This window comes from Trichomycterus rosablanca, chromosome 26 (genome assembly GCF_030014385.1).
Source record: "Trichomycterus rosablanca isolate fTriRos1 chromosome 26, fTriRos1.hap1, whole genome shotgun sequence".
Classification (NCBI taxonomy): domain Eukaryota; kingdom Metazoa; phylum Chordata; class Actinopteri; order Siluriformes; family Trichomycteridae; genus Trichomycterus; species Trichomycterus rosablanca.
The window spans coordinates 11,943,358-11,961,370 of record NC_086013.1 but is presented as its reverse complement, the minus strand read 5'-3'; the positions used below and the strand labels follow the sequence as shown (position 1 = coordinate 11,961,370).

General features: G+C 39.2%; 1 protein-coding gene across 1 annotated transcript; it reads left to right on the top strand.

The window, feature by feature from the left end:
• The first annotated feature begins 274 nt into the window (after positions 1 to 274).
• dhx33 (DEAH (Asp-Glu-Ala-His) box polypeptide 33) lies at positions 275 to 9,076 on the top strand. The gene is made up of 12 exons (XM_062988439.1): positions 275 to 561; positions 1,586 to 1,746; positions 2,001 to 2,228; positions 2,319 to 2,489; positions 3,192 to 3,377; positions 3,549 to 3,660; positions 3,851 to 4,010; positions 4,488 to 4,576; positions 4,711 to 4,838; positions 4,987 to 5,190; positions 5,922 to 6,008; positions 6,934 to 9,076. The coding sequence occupies exons 1-12, from the start codon at positions 354 to 356 to the stop codon at positions 7,240 to 7,242; spliced, it is 2,043 nt and encodes a 680-aa protein (XP_062844509.1). The 5' UTR covers positions 275 to 353; the 3' UTR covers positions 7,243 to 9,076.
• Positions 9,077 to 18,013: the final 8,937 nt, after the last annotated feature.

Genomic DNA, 18,013 nt, shown 5'->3' with positions numbered 1-18,013 from the left:
TGGTCACATCCCAAATGTACAACAGTGAAGCTGCCAGAACATTGAGCATGTCATATTGCGCGTTCCAAAAAGACCGATTCATACTCAAACAATGAACGATTTTGTAATTTAATCTACATTAACAACCATTGCATGTGGCCCATCAATCGAGCTCAGACACACACCCCTACTGCTGTTGTTACGTCATTACCAAGCGACATTGTAGTTTGTACCATGTGGTATTAGATATTAGATAAACAGTCGCAGTGTGGAAGCGTTGCTACTTTATACTGATATTTTGCTTCATTTTTAGTAATCGGAGGCTTGGCGTTTGAAGGACTAAGGGTTAATTTCGCTCGGTTCTTTTTCGGATCATGCCCCACGACCCCGATCTTCCTCCGGCCAAGAAGTTTAAGCCGGGCTCCCCTTTTTTCTCTTCACATAAGAAGCCTGGCATGCTGCTGCCAAAGAAAGGAAATGTACCTATATATATAGAGGGCCAACGGAAACAACTGCCTATTTACCAGGCCAGATCGAAGCTGATCGACCAGCTCAGACATTTACACAATGCTGTATTAATAGGTGAGATGTTTCTACTTTCATGTGTATTACTTAGCTTAGCATACACTGTATACTCATTTTGTTGTTACTGATCTTAATAGTAATAGTAGTACATAGTAGTACATTAGTTAAAACATGTGTGTCTTTATTAATTGATTTATATTTACTAATAGTTGTAGCCTGGTCAGGGTTGCGGTGGGTCCTGTGTCATCTGCGTATGGCAGGAATACACCCTGGACATATGGTGTCAGTTTATTACAAGGCATCACACATTTAATCAACCTTTTACATTTACTAGGGGCAATTTGGAGCAGACAACTCAATTTGTTAATGTTTTTTTTAGTGTTGGGAGGAAACTTGAGTACCTGAAACAAACCCAACACATAAAACAATTAATTTATATTAATCTTAACTTACAGATATATATTGTTTAGTACTTTGTTGCAATAGCTTTTACTTTAGGGTTGTACAAAGAGCTGTTTCAAACAAGGCCATAGTTTTTATACTAAAAGAACCAATAAAAAGTTGTTGTTATTGTTTAGAAATTGTTATGGATATTTGGTGTATTTTTAGCACAAAAAAGCAATAAATCATTTTTTGATGCCCAGAGAGTTCAATTTGTATGTCATCAGTCCACAGCACTTGTTTCCAAAAATCTAAATAATGTGCATAATTCAGGTGCTGACTTTTAACACAGATTTAAAGCTTACATTGAATTCCAAAATTTCCCTTAAAGACCATGACATTTTGTGTAGAGAAGTTAATTTGGCTTTTTTGTTCCTGCTACTAAACGGCATTTTAAAAAATAAACACTTGCTACAATTGATAGTTTTATATTAAACTTGAAGACAGACACAGGCTTTTGGGTTTTAGCATGGTTTTATTTACAATTCACTCTGCTATACTATATGACTTTTACTACTATTTATGTCATTGATTTATTTTATTTTACTGTTCAGCACCTGGGCGACACTCGATGTCTTTGAAGGCGCTTTATAAATAAACTTGACTTGCTGCTCTATGCTCTTTTTATTTTATTCACTAGGAGAGACAGGATCTGGTAAGACCACACAGGTCCCTCAGTATCTCTATGAAGCTGGGATTGGTCGGCAGGGCATGATCGCCATCACTCAGCCCCGACGTGTGGCTGCCATCTCACTGGCGGGAAGAGTGGCTGAGGAAAAGAAAACCCAGCTTGGAAAACTGGTGAGTTATGATTTTGTAATTATGGTAAATGCATTACATTTGATATTCTTTTTTTTAATTCTGAAATGTGTGTTATGTGGCTATGATTTGCTAGTTAATCAGATCTGCTTGAACATACACCTGTTAGCAATGGATGTAGCTGAAATTCTCGATCTTAAAAAAAGGAGTGCAACATATTTTTGACTATATTAGCAATAAATCATTATTTAAAAAAAAAAAAAAAAAAAAAACCACCATTTTATTTCCATTTTCAGGTGGGTTACACGGTGCGATTTGAAGATGTGACGTCCCACGAGACCAAGCTTAAGTTCATGACAGACGGTATGCTGCTAAGAGAGGCGATCGGGGATCCTCTGTTGCTGCGATACACTGTGGTGATTCTGGATGAGGCTCATGAGCGTACCGTCCACACGGACGTCCTCTTTGGCGTGGTCAAGAGTGCCCAGCGCAAACGCAAAGAGCAGAACAAGATCCCGCTAAAGGTACCAAACTGACAAGTAATACTAATGAACTTGTTGAATGAAATTGCTGATCTTGATATTGTATCGTGAACTAAACCCTGTGATCTCCAGATTATCGTGATGTCTGCCACCATGGACGTGGACCTGTTCTCTCAGTATTTTAACAAGTCTCCTGTGCTGTACTTGGAGGGCAGGCAGCACCCCATTCAAATCTACTATACCAAGCAGCCACAGTCTGACTACCTGCATGCAGCTCTGGTCTCCATCTTTCAGATTCACCAGGTTAGTGCTTCTACTCTGATGGGATGCATTGACACTATAATTAAACATTGAACATCTGTGTACTGGTAGGAGTAGATGGAGAATGAACAAGTGGTGGACAATATAATCAAGGACAAGTGTGAAAGAAAAAATATATTATGTGGCTAAAGGTATGTGGACACCCCACCATTATCCTGATGGATGTTTTATTCCAAAACCATGCACAATGATCTGGAGTTCACCCCTTTGTGGCTGCCCCAGCTTTTCTGGAAAGGCTACAATACTCTAAAGCATGTCTGTGTTACGCCCCTTTATTTTGGCGAGGCCAGGCTAAAGGCTTTGTCTGGTTCCAGTTTACCTCAAAGGTATTTAGTAAGTTTGAGCTCAGGTCACTGATTTACTTCACACCAGACTTATCAAACCATGTCTTTGTAAACCTTGATTTGCACATGGTAGTGGAAGCATATGATTTACTTTATATAATGGATTTTTTATACCTGATAACAATGGCTGTTGACATAAACTCAAAAACTAAGGGGTGTCTATATGCTTTTAACCATTCACTTAAAGCTGTATGTATATTTTTGTATACGTTTTTGAAAATACATAAAGTATCATTGTGGAAATTTTATTATTCTAATATTTAGCATATCTAGTGCTTTGTATTTAATACATTTTGTGTTCATATGTGCTGTTTCTTAATAAGTTTGTTCGGTCATACAGGAAACCCCTTCATCCCATGACATCCTGGTGTTCATGACCGGTCAGGAGGAGATCGAGGCACTTGCTCGTACTTGTCGTGACATTGCCAAACATCTGCCTGAAACTTGTGGACCCATGATTGTGATCCCCCTGTATGCATCACTTCCTCCTGCTCAGCAGCTCAGGGTCTTTCAGCCTGCACCTAAGGTAAACTGACTATTTAATTATTTGAGCTCTTCCAACAAAATTTAAGACAATCTGAGTAAACATAAAATACAGTTTTTGAATGGTCATTTTATTAAAGAACTATTTCTTGTAATAGATTTTTATTTAATTAATTATTTAATTTCATTATTAATGTTTTTCTCTTCATATCAGGGCTGTAGGAAAGTTATCCTCTCCACCAATATAGCAGAGACGTCTATAACTATCTCTGGAATTAAATATGTCATCGACACAGGAATGGTGAAAGCCAAGCGCTATAATCCAGGTAAGAATAGTATTCAAACATGTAGTGATGGACGTAAACATGATATTATGGAATTAGCAACTAGCAAACTCCAGGTCCTCAGTTTTGTTGTACATTTCTAGTTGCCATTTAAATTGACTACAGAGCCCAAGTATGTTTGGTGAATTACCATGCTTATTTTGATATACTGTTTCGCTCTGTGTTTTATCAGACAGTGGTCTGGAAGTGTTGGCAGTGCATCGGGTATCCAAAGCTCAGGCCTGGCAGCGGGCCGGCAGGGCAGGGAGAGAAGACTCAGGATCTTGTTACCGTCTCTACACAGAACACGAATTTGACAATCTAGCCAGCATGACTGTACCTGAAATCCAACGGTAAAACAGATAAGGGATCATTAGTAAATTATGAATTATTTTTTCAAATTGGTCCTGTTCGGAACTATGAAAGTAAAAACTGTTACCTTGGGAAATGAACATGCATTTCAGGATTGTAATGGGCGTGTCCGAAATGAAATATAACTTACGAACTATTGGCGGACATAATAAACACTATTCAGTAGGACATACACAATTCAGGAAATACACAATATGGCCAAAAGTATGTGGACACCTTTCTAGATTACTGAGTTTGGGTGGTTCAGGTATTCTGGTCTAACAACACTGCCTGACCTTACAAATACTCTTTCCACAAACACACTCAAATCTTGTAAAAAGCTGTTAAAGCCCAAGTGCTGCCAACTCCTTATTAATTGCACATTGACTTGGAAGGAGACATGTGTTTAATCAAATGGGTCTTTAGGTGATTCATGGTAGGCATGATCATTACTCAGCTATGACTTGTGTGTTCTTTAGGTGTAATTTGGCAGGGGTAATACTGCATCTACTGGCGCTGGGTGTTCCTGATGTGATGAACTTTGACTTTATGTCCAAACCATCACCTGGTTGGTAAAGCTTTAATATTTAATCTAAGATTACTAGGATATGCCGGCAAAAAGCTACCATTTGTGTAATTGTTACACTGCAGTGTGAGTGAGTGACTCAAGTGACAGTAACACTTTTTATTGCATTTGGACAGAGTCAATGCGAATGGCGGTGGAGCAGCTGGATCTACTAGGGGCTGTAGAGAGGAAGAATGATCAGGTTTTTCTTACTCCGCTAGGGAAGAAGATGGCATGCTTCCCTCTGGAGCCCCGCTTTGCTAAAGTAAGTCAGGGTTGTACTAAAAATGTGAATTTTCTGGAAATGGAAATATTCCCCAGTCTGGGACTTTACTTTAGCTAAATATTTTAGGATTTTAATCATCTGTTATTTACCTTACCAGTAAGATCTTCGGTTTAACCCTGTTTTGCAGACCATCATACTCTCACCAGATTTCTCCTGCACAGAGGAGGTCCTGACTATCGTCTCTTTGCTCTCGGTGGACTCTGTGCTGTACAATCCACCAGCCCGCAGAGATGAGGTGCTTGTTGTGCGCAAGAAGTTTGTCTCCAGCGAGGGAGACCACATAACCCTTTTAAACATCTACAGGGCCTTCAAGAAAGTCAGCGGGAATAAGGTTAGTGGCAGTGCTGGGAAATACACTGTTGTGAGAATTAACAGGCATGTTATAAACTCTATATTTGTAATCTGTCCTAACAATATTGGCAGTTTTATTGATTATATATTAATAAATAAAGGGTTGGAAATTTAGGTTACTTTATGGGATCAAGTATTTGCTAGGAAAAAAGAAAATGGCTAAGTACTTAGGGAGCAAGTGTATAACAATGTACCTATTTTTGCACCCCCTCCCCTTCCAATTTTCCTCCCAATCTAGTCGTATCCAATTACCCAATTGCGTTATGCTTCCTCTCTACTGGTGTTAACCTCCACTCTGACTGAGGAGAGCCGTGACTAACACACACCCCCCACACATCCACTTGCGTTGGGTTTTGGGTGGTGCTGTGCTTTAATACATTAGCCTACTTTGAGTCTCTGTGGTGCCACTGACCTGGCTGGTTGCTCAACAGACACTCGTTGTTCAATTGTTCAGTACCCCTTTTTACAAAAAGTATATAAAAGTATATACAATATACAATATAATATACTGCAACTAACAGTCTTTTTTCCCTTATTATTAATAATTGGTTGATTACAGCTGGGGACGTCTCTGTTTCCATATAAATAGGGCTAGTTTGACCACACCTACCCTACCACCTACACTTCCAGCATTACTTACCACCATGTACAACATATGCAACACTTAAGGTTTATATTCAGTGGTGTTTTTGGCTTTGCTCTTTGATGCAGGAGTGGTGTCGAGAGAACTTTGTGAACAGCAGGAATATGGGTCTGGTGGCTGAAGTTCGAGCACAACTGAGGGATATTTGTATTAAGGTACCGCATGTTTATACAGTGCTTTTTTCAACTTTGATTTGTGATAAATCAGATCTAAGATCTCACAGATTAAGAGACCTTGTGCACATGAATCAATTTTGCATTTCGTTGAGCAATATTAACATTGTGCTTAAACAGAAGCATGACGGTCTCAGATATAATGCAGCTTGTTGCATTAATAAAGAAAACTGAGAATAATTGCAGGTAGTTTTAGAAGCACTCGAAAGGCACAGTGGTCTAATGTACTAACCTACCACTGCTAAGATCTTGAGCTCTCAGTTTTCATAAACTCTTGAGCTTTCCATCTCCAACAGTCATGGCCAGTTTGTCTGTAGAACACTGATCAGGTTGGTGGCACTTTTGAGACTCAAACCCAGGTCTCAGTGGTGGTGAACTAGTGTGATGGCCTATTTGAAACACCCCTAAGGAGGGGTGTGTGAATATTTATGACTTTGAAAAAACATCAATTCATATATACATTTACAGGACTGCAGACTTAAAGTACAATTATTATACCAACAATCAAATATAGTAGTGGTAGGTGTTGTTGTGGGGGTGCTTTGTTTTGTCAAGCTGACTTTATTGAAAAAATGATTAATTATAGTTGTTCAAAAACAGTATTGAGGAAAATACAAGGTCATCTGTCCATGTGCTGAAGCAGAGGTGAGTTCTGACTTGATGAAGATAAATGAAGATGACGGGGTGGGGTCGAAAAAAGAAAACACTTCATCCCTAAAAGCCCTGCAATGTGTCTAATATGTACTGGTTCTGCATTGAGTTTTTTTTGCTAAAGGTAGTTGCAACCAGTCCAGGGGGCAATTACTGCTACACAGAGGTGATATAGGCATTGGACATCTTTGTTTCCTAAATATATAAATGCGGTGTGGGTGTGTAATCAGATCTATATTTATTTGTTTTCATACAGCTGGGACTGAAGCTGGAATCCTCCCAGTCAGAACTGGTAAATGTGCGGCGCTGCCTGGCACACAGCATGTTCACCAGCGCAGCTGAGCTTCAACCAGACGGTACCTATGTGGCTCTAGACACCCACCAGCCCGTAGCTATCCACCCGTCCTCTGTACTGTTTCAGGCCAAGCCTGCCTACGTGGTGTTCAATGAGCTTCTGCACACGTCACGCTGCTACATGAGGGACCTGTGCCTGGTGGATGCTGACTGGCTGCAGGAAGCGGCGCCCGAGTATTTCCGACGTAAACTCCGCACGGGCAAGAGCTAGTGAAGTCAGGGTCTTCTGGGCTGTGTGACCAAATATAACTAAAAGGTTTGAGTCAGGTGGTTATGGAAGGGCTAGTGGTGAGTCAAGGTGACTGAGTGTGTGGCATAATCCAATAGATATTTAATTTGAGGACTTCCTTTGTGTTGGGAAATGCTTACTGATAAAACCTCTCAAAGCAGCATTATTCTCATCATCTTATCTGTGTAACTGAATGAAAACTTGACAAAGGAATTTTCATTTTCAATAAGAACAAGTCAAAAAAAATCAGCACACCAAGCCCCCTCTGAAGACACACTTTGTTACATTACAGTTTAAATTGGCTGTTTGGTTTTTGTCCACTATTAGGAAATAAGAGCTGCTTCTCATGCTTTTCTGTGTCTAGGGTTGCCAGATCCTTTTCCGAAAATTGCTGTTACTCTGGTTATACCTTGTTATACCCTTCAGACACAATTGCCGTTTGTTTGGTGGAGGAAAGGCCAGATTCAGGATCACTTTGTTGTCTGTACAACAGCGCCACATACTGTTTACAAGAGGCATCAGCTTGAATGGTGATGGAATACTTAAGTGTATTGTCTTCCTATAGAGCTTGATTGCTTCTTGTGTGTCAGTGGGGGCTTGTGATAGTCTGCAGTCCATTTTGGGCAGGATGAATGTCATGTTTTAGGAGGAGGTTGACAGAATAATGAGGCAGGGGATTGGGGGATTAGACAAATGTTTAAATATAAACTTGAACTTTGCCTGAATAAATAAAAACATATAAATATTAACCCTATATTGGAGGATAAACTGTCTTTAGAATTATATCACACATCTTGTTGCCTTGACTTGCAAGTTGATCATAACAGACGTTGTTTATTCTAGTCTTAGACCAAGTTTGCTGGCTCTAAGGATGAGCCAACACTGAACGTAGGTTTAAACGAGGGTAAACAATGGACTATTATTTGGGTGAAAGTTCAGGAATGTCTTTGGACATCAGACATATTTTGCACAGCCACCCAAGGCTGCGTTTGGTTCATTCGCGTACTCAGGCAGTTTAATACTGGAAGCTTTTTTTATGGAGAGTTCTTTCTACCCGAGAAGATTCTTAAGATGTCATGCCTGTTTCTAAAGGTTTTAAAATTCTGTATCGTACGTTTACTTGATGCAACTAAGATAAGCTTGCCTTTATGAATGTTTGCATGTTCTCTCAACCACATTTGCCATGCTATATCTGGACTTGAATTGTGTCTAAGCAAATACTTCACTAATAAGCAAAATAAAAAAGGAATGGGATTTGGACAGCTTTCCCACTTAGGTCTATTCAATCAATTTAGACACGTTGAATGGCTGGTGCTTGCTTCTTTAGTTTGGTGATGGAGCTAGAAGACAAATGTAGCTAGCATGTAATAAAGGCCATTCAGAAATTCATTGATTAATTTATCATTATTAACCACTGCCATCTGTGTGAAATTCCTCAATATGACCTGTCCATATCTCCTAACAGGTTATAATGTCATTGTCATTAGCTTTGTTAGCAGTCAAAACACAAACAATGACCATCTGTGAGAAGATGACCTTTCCTTAATGTTTACATTAAAACTGGGATCAAGCACCCTTGGTCACAATTTAGATGGAGATGGGTGTGGCTGTATTACCAAGTAACATGTGGTAGACAGTTTGATGTTGATTTTATATTGCTTTAAAGCTCTACTAGTAGTCTAAACCTTTAAAAAGTGTGTGTTTTGATATATACACTGTATGGCTAAAAGTATATGGCTTCCCCTTCAATTTCCACATGTTTTAGCTATATCAATTGCTAACAAGTGTGTAACATTAATTATACATTTATATTATGTATAATATAAAATTATTATTATTTAAGTTTATAAGCATATCCCACCTTTCTCACTTTTATCTAGTCTTTCCAAATTTCCCAACTGTACAACCATTGCCACTGCCAGAGGATTATTTACACACATTGTGCATGATAAAAGCAAATAGTTCTAGTCTCTAACAACATCTCTGAGTGCTAACAGGGTACATGTTCCTAATAAAAAGACCAGTAAATGTAAACAGTATTTGAAAATCTTAAAACTGCTGCACTTGATACACTCATACTAACACTACCATGTAACATGTCATTGCAATGGTCCACGATTAAAACATCACATGGGTCAGTGGGGGGGGGGTCCTTTGAGGGTCCCTTTTGAATTGATTCACAAGGATGCCAAAGAGAACAGGAAGAGATAGTCTACAGTCAGTAGTTGTATGCCCACAAAGTTCTTCTGCGTAACCAATGAATGTAAAGTACGAGGGATCTTTAACTCTATTTATTAAGAATTTCAAAAACAAATTACACCATTTTTCTACATAATCACTTTCCGATGCATTTTTCCAGCGTCGTACCAACTTTTTAATGTCATCAGCAAAAAATGTTTTTGGTTGAGCTTGTAGCCACTGATGCACCGCTGCTTTCACATCATCACATGAAAATCTTCTTCCCCTTAAAGCTTCTTTGAGCGTCCAAAAAGGTGGAAATCAGATGGCGCTAAATCCGGACTATAAGCTCTCTCAGTTTCTCAGACACGACCAATTACTACTCCTCCCACTCTCATCGTTTCCAACCAGTAAGAACCCTCGTACTTACCAGAGAGGTGTATATATATATATATATATATATATATATACAGTGTATCACAAAAGTGAGTACACCCCTCACATTTCTGCAAATATTTCATTATATCTTTTCATGGGACAACACTATAGACATGAAACTTGGATATAACTTAGAGTAGTCAGTGTACAGCTTGTATAGCAGTGTAGATTTACTGTCTTCTGAAAATAACTCAGCACACAGCCATTAATGTCTAAATAGCTGGCAACATAAGTGAGTACACCCCACAGTGAACATGTCCAAATTGTGCCCAAATGTGTCGTTGTCCCTCCCTGGTGTCATGTGTCAAGGTCCCAGGTGTAAATGGGGAGCAGGGCTGTTAAATTTGGTGTTTTGGGTACAATTCTCTCATACTGACCACTGGATAATCAACATGGCACCTCATGGCAAAGAACTCTCTGAGGATGTGAGAAATAGAATTGTTGCTCTCCACAAAGATGGCCTGGGCTATAAGAAGATTGCTAACACCCTGAAACTGAGCTACAGCATGGTGGCCAAGGTCATACAGCGGTTTTCCAGGACAGGTTCCACTCGGAACAGGCTTCGCCAGGGTCGACCAAAGAAGTTGAGTCCACGTGTTCGGCGTCATATCCAGAGGTTGGCTTTAAAAAATAGACACATGAGTGCTGCCAGCATTGCTGCAGAGGTTGAAGACGTGGGAGGTCAGCCTGTCAGTGCTCAGACCATACGCCGCACACTGCATCAACTCGGTCTGCATGGTCGTCATCCCAGAAGGAAGCTGACGCACAAGAAAGCCCGCAAACAGTTTGCTGAAGACAAGCAGTCCAAGAACATGGATTACTGGAATGCCCTGTGGTCTGACGAGACCAAGATAAACTTGTTTGGCTCAGATGGTGTCCAGCATGTGTGGCGGCGCCCTGGTGAGAAGTACCAAGACAACTGTATCTTGCCTACAGTCAAGCATGGTGGTGGTAGCATCATGGTCTTGGGCTGCATGAGTGTTGCTGGCACTGGGGAGCTGAAGTTCATTGAGGGAAACATGAATTCCAACATGTACTGTGACATTCTGAAACAGAGCATGATCCCCTCCCTTCGAAAACTGGGCCTCATGGCAGTTTTCCAACAGGATAACGACCCCAAACACAACCTCCAAGATGACAACTGCCTTGCTGAGGAAGCTGAAGGTAAAGGTGATGGACTAAACCCAATTGAGCACCTGTGGCGCATCCTCAAGTGGAAGGTGGAGGAGTTCAAGGTGTCTAACATCCACCAGCTCCGTGATGTCATCATGGAGGAGTGGAAGAGGATTCCAGTAGCAACCTGTGCAGCTCTGGTGAATTCCATGCCCAGGAGGGTTAAGGCAGTGCTGGATAATAATGGTGGTCACACAAAATATTGACACTTTGGGCACAATTTGGACATGTTCACTGTGGGGTGTACTCACTTATGTTGCCAGCCATTTAGACATTAATGGCTGTGTGTTGAGTTATTTTCAGAGGACAGTAAATCTACACTGCTATACAAGTTGTACACTGACTACTCTAAGTTATATCCAAGTTTTATTTCTATAGTGTTGTCCCATGAAAAGATATAATAAAATATTTGCAGAAATGTGAGGGGTGTACTCACTTTTGTGATACACTGTATATATATACATGACATGAAGATTCCTTGCACATCACATTGACGTACTGATCTATTCTAATGCTATGCATGCTTATGTATATGATAAACTAACAATCTCTCAGGTTTCTACAGGATCAAAAACATACCTCGGATATACAGTATGTCTAATGTCTTTCCTGTATAGAGCATGAATGTTCTTAAGTTTTATTATATATGTTTATAATATTTTCTGCATCCAAAGCATGGCTAAAGGTTTTTAAATGGATCTTTTATTTTTTTCTCTGAGCCTGGTACACTGTACTGCTATAGAAGGTTATGAGAAATAAACTACATCTTGAATATTACACGTGTGTCAGTGCCCGCTTATATACGAGTGGAATTTTCCACATGCTGTTTTTATAGAGGAGGCGGTGCTTGGTGAAGCTGTGTTTTAGGAGGACTTTATGAGTCATGAAAGAAAAAACAATGTAGCCCTTAATTTTACAAATGCTCCTGGGTGTTGCCTGTCTGTGCACATTGCGTAATCTTGTCCAAATATGCTTGGTGCTTTATTTTTATAACTAATGTTTAACAAAACATGTCTGGCATAGTAAAGGCTAATGTGCACCATGGTGTCTCGGGCCTAAACCAGGATACTGTATGTTTGCAAAGATCTTCAGGGCTGTTAGTTTGTCCAGGGGCAGACAAAATGAAAGAGCCATTACGAAGAACATGTATGTTATGATTGTTGTCAAATACCATGTTTGAGCTTTAAAGGTGGTCTGACTGTTGTGATCTAGAATGCATGTTAGAGCCACTATTTAAATCCTTTTGTATCAAAGACCATTGTATAACCCTGTTCTCCTTATTAGCTCCTTCATATTATGTTGTTTTCACTGTATCCCATATATCAGTTGCAGTCTTGAATAGTGGCTATAGTATGTGTATTGTTTTGGCTCTGTACCTCAGCACTTGGAATTATACACTGGTAAGCCACAACATTAGAACACCCCCCAACATTTTGCATGGCAATGAACATTACAAGTGCATGTCATGGTCAGGAAAATATCAAATCCTGGGCTGTTGGTAGTTATTTATAGTTCACATGTTAAATGTGAGGTCAGAGGAGGGAGAAGCCATGAAGCAACAACAAGGTTGTTAGGCAACCAAGACAGGTTGATGCCTGAAGACATGAAGGCTATGGTGTCAATTACAAACCAACAAAAGGACTACTGTGGTTCAAATTGCAGATCATTTTAATACTGGTCACAGTGAATTGAACCCTTGTGTATGGTGCTGAATAGTCACAGGCCAGTCAAACTGCCCATGCTAACTGGGCATTCAAAAATTGGAACTGGACATCGGAGCAGTGGGAAAAGGGTTTGTTTTTCCAAGATCATGTGAATGGCCAGCCACATATGCATTCTTTACCTGAAGTAGAGATGACACGAGAATGAACTGCAGGTCAACCAACCTCGCAGAGTATAGAAGTAAGGACCTGCTAATAATGGTCTGGTACTGGAGACCACACCACTCCTTCAGATGTCTTGTTGAGTTATTGTCTTCGCAGATCAGAGATGTTTTGAAAGCGCATTGAGTGGGTGGTTCTAATGTTCTGGCTTACCAGTGTTGAGAACAAAACTGGCTTATCCTACAACTTAGGTCATTTAGGAGTATTTTATCTGTTTTAAATGACAAACATGACATAACTGAGTCCTTTGCTGATTAAAGTTTATATGTTGCGTCAGGAATGAAGAATGACCTTGAAGTAAAACTCACTGTCTTTGCAGCACAGCATATCTGTTGGTATGCTTTCTGTTTTGTTTAGAGAACAGCATGTGATGAATCTGACACAGTTGAATTGCTGGACAACCGTAACTGATAATGGTGCTGTAAACAAGAGCTTTAGAGAACATTTAGAAATGTTCCTGTACAGAAGTGTATACGCAGAGTCACCTTTTGCTTTTAAATGGTTTTAATCTTTCTCTGAATGGCGTCAATCAAGTCCTGAAGTGTTAGTATTGGGGTGTTGGAACATTTTACTGAATATTTTATATTGAGTTTAACAATGAAGATATACTTCACAGTTTGCACTTTTACATAAATGTTTATATCTAGTAATAGGCATAGACACAAAAAGCACTTCTTTAAACTACTTGTTGGGATATAATAATCAGAGAATATGAATATTGTAATTGCATAAGACCAGAGTTTGCAGCTCTTAGACTACACACAAGAATAAACTGTATACTGACATCCCTTTAGTGCTCTACTGTCTAGTCCATTAAGGGTGTAAAACAGAATTTCAAACTATATCTTAAAATAACACAGCAAGCTTGTTTTAATAGACAAAAAATTATTTTTAAATATTTTCCAGCATATTGCTTTTAGCATACTTTTTAACAGCACAATTTTAGCATCAGAATGGGACTTATCTTGACTTCTCAGACTCAAACTTATCTTGATACAGACAGACTGTAGCTGTTTTTACACCGTTAAAACTACACCGACTTCTTTTTAGTTAAACGTGTTTAACGTACATCCTGCAGTTATCCTATATCAGAACAATGCTTGACAATTGAAAATACAACTGACCCGAGGTATTGAAATCATTCATTTGCCAGGTGTGATGAAAGAACACAACGGAATAACTAAATGTTTTATATTAAGATTTTTGGGGCTTCATACATATATTTTGTTTGTTAATTACTAGAGAAACTAAACCTCTGGTCTAGCTCACCAACTTCACACCATTAGCTTTAATACTTTTATAGCAATATCCAAGAACAACCTTCAGTTTAGGTACTAATAATAGAGGTATCAGCCAAAATGATCTAGGTGGCTACTGGGGGAAAACCCATTCCAGGCTTTGGTGATTGTTTTATAAGGGCAATTTCAAATGTAAATTGTATGTTTTAACAGTTAAATACTATTAACAGTGAGGTGTAAGAAAGCATCTAATAAATGACAAACTTGCAAAGTCTCCAGTATTCAGTACATAATTTAAACGAAGGAGTTGATATTTAATTGATAAATATATATTGATAAAATAGTGGGTAGAAAATAACTTTTTTCCTGAAAATTTACTGATGTAAAAGCATCGACAAATATAATGCTAATCAAAAGGTCGCTGGTTCAAGCCCCACTACTGTCAGGTTGCCACTGTTGGGCCCTTGGGCCAGGCCCTTAACCCTCAATTGCTGTCAATATACTGTAAGTCGCTTTGGATAAAAGTGTCTGCTAAATGCTGAAAATGTAAATGTAAATGTAATTTAAAGTACAAAATGACATTACATTTCACTATTATGCATATTGTATGCAAAAACTAACAACCAGAGCATTTAAAATAATAAACAGTACACCATTTTATTAAAGATTCACTTAAAGGCTTTATTAAATGTTTATTCAACACATTTATTTTTCAAGTGATTAAGAACATCAACACAGTACTTAAAACACAACACCATAATGTACTCCTTGGGGCAAACACCCAAAGCAAAACAGCTACTCGTGTGCGCGCACCGATAAACCGACTCCAGCCGACGAGCTTTCAGCAACGGGGGCGCGGAATAGGTAATGCAATGCGCGTGCCCGTGAGGAAGAGTCGCCCTTTGCAGCAGAATGTGGCGCTTGTGCGCGTTCTCGCTAAACAGGGCAGAAAAGGCTTGACAGACATGTTGACCACGATCCGTTCTCACATCGTTTCCAGTGTAGGCTTTCAAGGTTCTAGAAATGAACACAGAACAACAAAAGCGTAAAACATGTTAATAATAAATATATGATTATAGAAATAGCAAATATTTGCTGCAAAGTGAATATACTGTATATTCACATTGTATATATTTATAACTATAACAATATCCTTATTTCTGTATTTATTCTTATATATCTGTATATATTGTTTATAAGAATAGATACACTACTGCTTCTATTACAAGTACCAGATGCACAATTTGCACATACTGTTTTTCTGTTGCATACCGTATGCTGTATAAATGCACCTTATTTACTTACTTAATTTGTATCATTTTCTCTTCTTTTGTTTGTTAAACTACTGGAGACCAATAATTTCCTTCGGGATAAATAAGTCTGTCTGTCTGTCTATTATCTATCCATCTATCTATCTATGGCCAAGAGATAGTGTGTATTGGTATGGCTGGTTTTGTTCATCTATATAGTTAATTTATAATACACAACTAATAAAGTGTATTACATGTACAAAATAAAGTGTAACCTAGGTTTTCTGATAATGATCTACAGCAAAAACAACGTGTCTTATTGTATATGTGTATTTAAGGGTTTAAATGGGTGCAAAATGACGTCTTTGTTTAGGATTTCTCAATGTCGAGTTCCAGATGTGTTTATGAATGTGCTCGAATGTCAAAAATATATGAACTATACATGAGATTCACTAAATATCACAACAGATACTACACTTACCGTGTTACTTTACTTAATATTACATTTAATGGCATTTAAAATAATAGGGTCAGTGGTGCAGGGAAACATGTTAGAACAAGTCGCCACAAAACACAATGTACCTTGTTTTAACTGGTTATAAATGTATAATATACAGCTTAGACGTGTTTATATTTGTTCTTACCCATATAAAGCGTTCAGGAAGAAGAGCTTTTGGTCCTCCTACGCTTGACCTCGCTGTTATGGTATTTTTCCACGATTTTTCTCTCATGTCCAGCAGGGCTATGGCGATTAGTGTTCAGTCCTATCTCCTTCTTAGTTCTCCCTTTTCCTCCAGCGTGACACGGATATTCGTTTAAATTATAATAATCGTACTGGTCATAGTGCGTCTCTTCGAACAAAGCCAGCCGTTCGATGTCAGTTGCCATGTTTATTTCAGTTTAAATCCTCTAATGTAACTCTCCAAGCTCCAACCCACAACGAGAAACTAGCTGCTCAGAGTAAACAACAACAGAGCAGATCACGTGGTTTTATTAATACCAGGTCATGTGGTCCACAGCGCTGGGACTTTGATTGGCTGGAAATTTGATACAGCCATCCATATGTATACGCCCACGTTCTGAGTGCAAACGAGAGTCGAACGTTTACATACACTTGTTATGAACATGTAGATGTCATGGCAGTTATGTTATATACATTTATTCATTCATTTTCTTATGCGCTTATCCAATTAGGGTTGCGGTGTGTGTGTGTGTGTGTGCTGGAGCCTATCCCGGCTATTCAATGGGCGCAAGGCACACAGTAACACCCTGGACGCCAGTCCATTGCAGGGCAGACACATACACACACCCATTCATTTACAGGGCAATTCAGTGTCTCCAATTAACCTGACTGCATGTTTTTGGACTGTGGGAAACCGGAACTCCCGGAGGAAACCCACACAGACACGAGGAGAACATGCAAACTCCGCACAGAAAGGACCCGGACCTCCCCACCTGGGGATCGAACCCAGGACCTTCTTGCTGTGAGGCGACAGTGCTACCCATTAAGTCACCGTGCCACCCTGTGTTTATATACAATATAAAATAAATTATATGCTTCCAATTTTGACAACAGATTAGGGAAGCTGTTTCAGAGTGTGCACAAAGCGATGTCAGTAAAGATTTGCTTTGTTTCGAAGTAACCCCGGTGACCTGCACATAGCCCTGACTGACCTGATACTGGGTAGTTGATTTTCAGCCAGGTCTTCTTGTTTTTGACTAAATGGGCACAAGATCCCACAGACACACTTCAAAAATTCTGAAACGCATTCCCTGCTACAAAGGAGGAGGTGACTCTATATTAATGCTTATGGATTTAAAATATAACGTCCAACAAGTTCATGGTCAGGTGTCAACATTCTTTTGACCCTTTAATGTACATGTCTAGTACATGTGTATGTAGCATGTCTAAGTAGGCATTATAGTACGTTTGAATTTGTATGTGAGAATTTACTGTGCAAAATTCTTTGGGGAGGGGGGTCCTGCCGTTCTAAAACATTCCTGCCATATCAACATCAGGGACCAGTGATGGATCCTAATATGCAAAACTAGTGGGTGTCTTAAGGGGAGCACGGTGGCTCAGTGGGTAGCACTGTCGCCTCCCAGTAAGAAGGCCCTGGGTTTGATTTCCAGGGGTATCAGTCCGGGTCCTTTCTGTGTGGAGTTTGCATGTTCTCCCTGTGTCTGCGTGGGTTTCCTCCGGGAGCTCTGGTTTCCTTCCACAGTCCACAGACATTCAAGTGAGGTGAATTGTCCATGACCCAAATGTATATTGTGATTATGGCCTTGATTAGTAATCATTTTACCATTTAGGGTCACCACAAGAGGGTGGTTTCCCAAGGCCTTCCTAGACACACCCTGAAGAGGGAGCCAAAGCTTTTATTTACTTATTTTTACTCATACGTAGGGGCAATTTAATTTACCTTTTCCATAAATATAGAAATTATAGGTACATGTATTTTTACCTATACATTTACATAACCTTATATTACTATTCATAGCAAATCGTGGCCCATACAACCAACCACAAAATATGTTTTATATATTGCAACCTCCAAGTACATTTAAAGATGTTTTATTGTATTTATTTATT

Coding starts and splice junctions, on each gene's coding strand:
- dhx33 (XM_062988439.1), top strand. CDS start 354: ATGCCCCACGACCCCGATCTTCCTCCGGCCAAGAAGTTTAAGCCGGGC. Junction 4,011..4,487: donor ACTGTACCTGAAATCCAACG/GTAAAACAGATA, acceptor TGTGTTCTTTAG/GTGTAATTTGGCAGGGGTAA. Junction 4,577..4,710: donor TATGTCCAAACCATCACCTG/GTTGGTAAAGCT, acceptor GCATTTGGACAG/AGTCAATGCGAATGGCGGTG.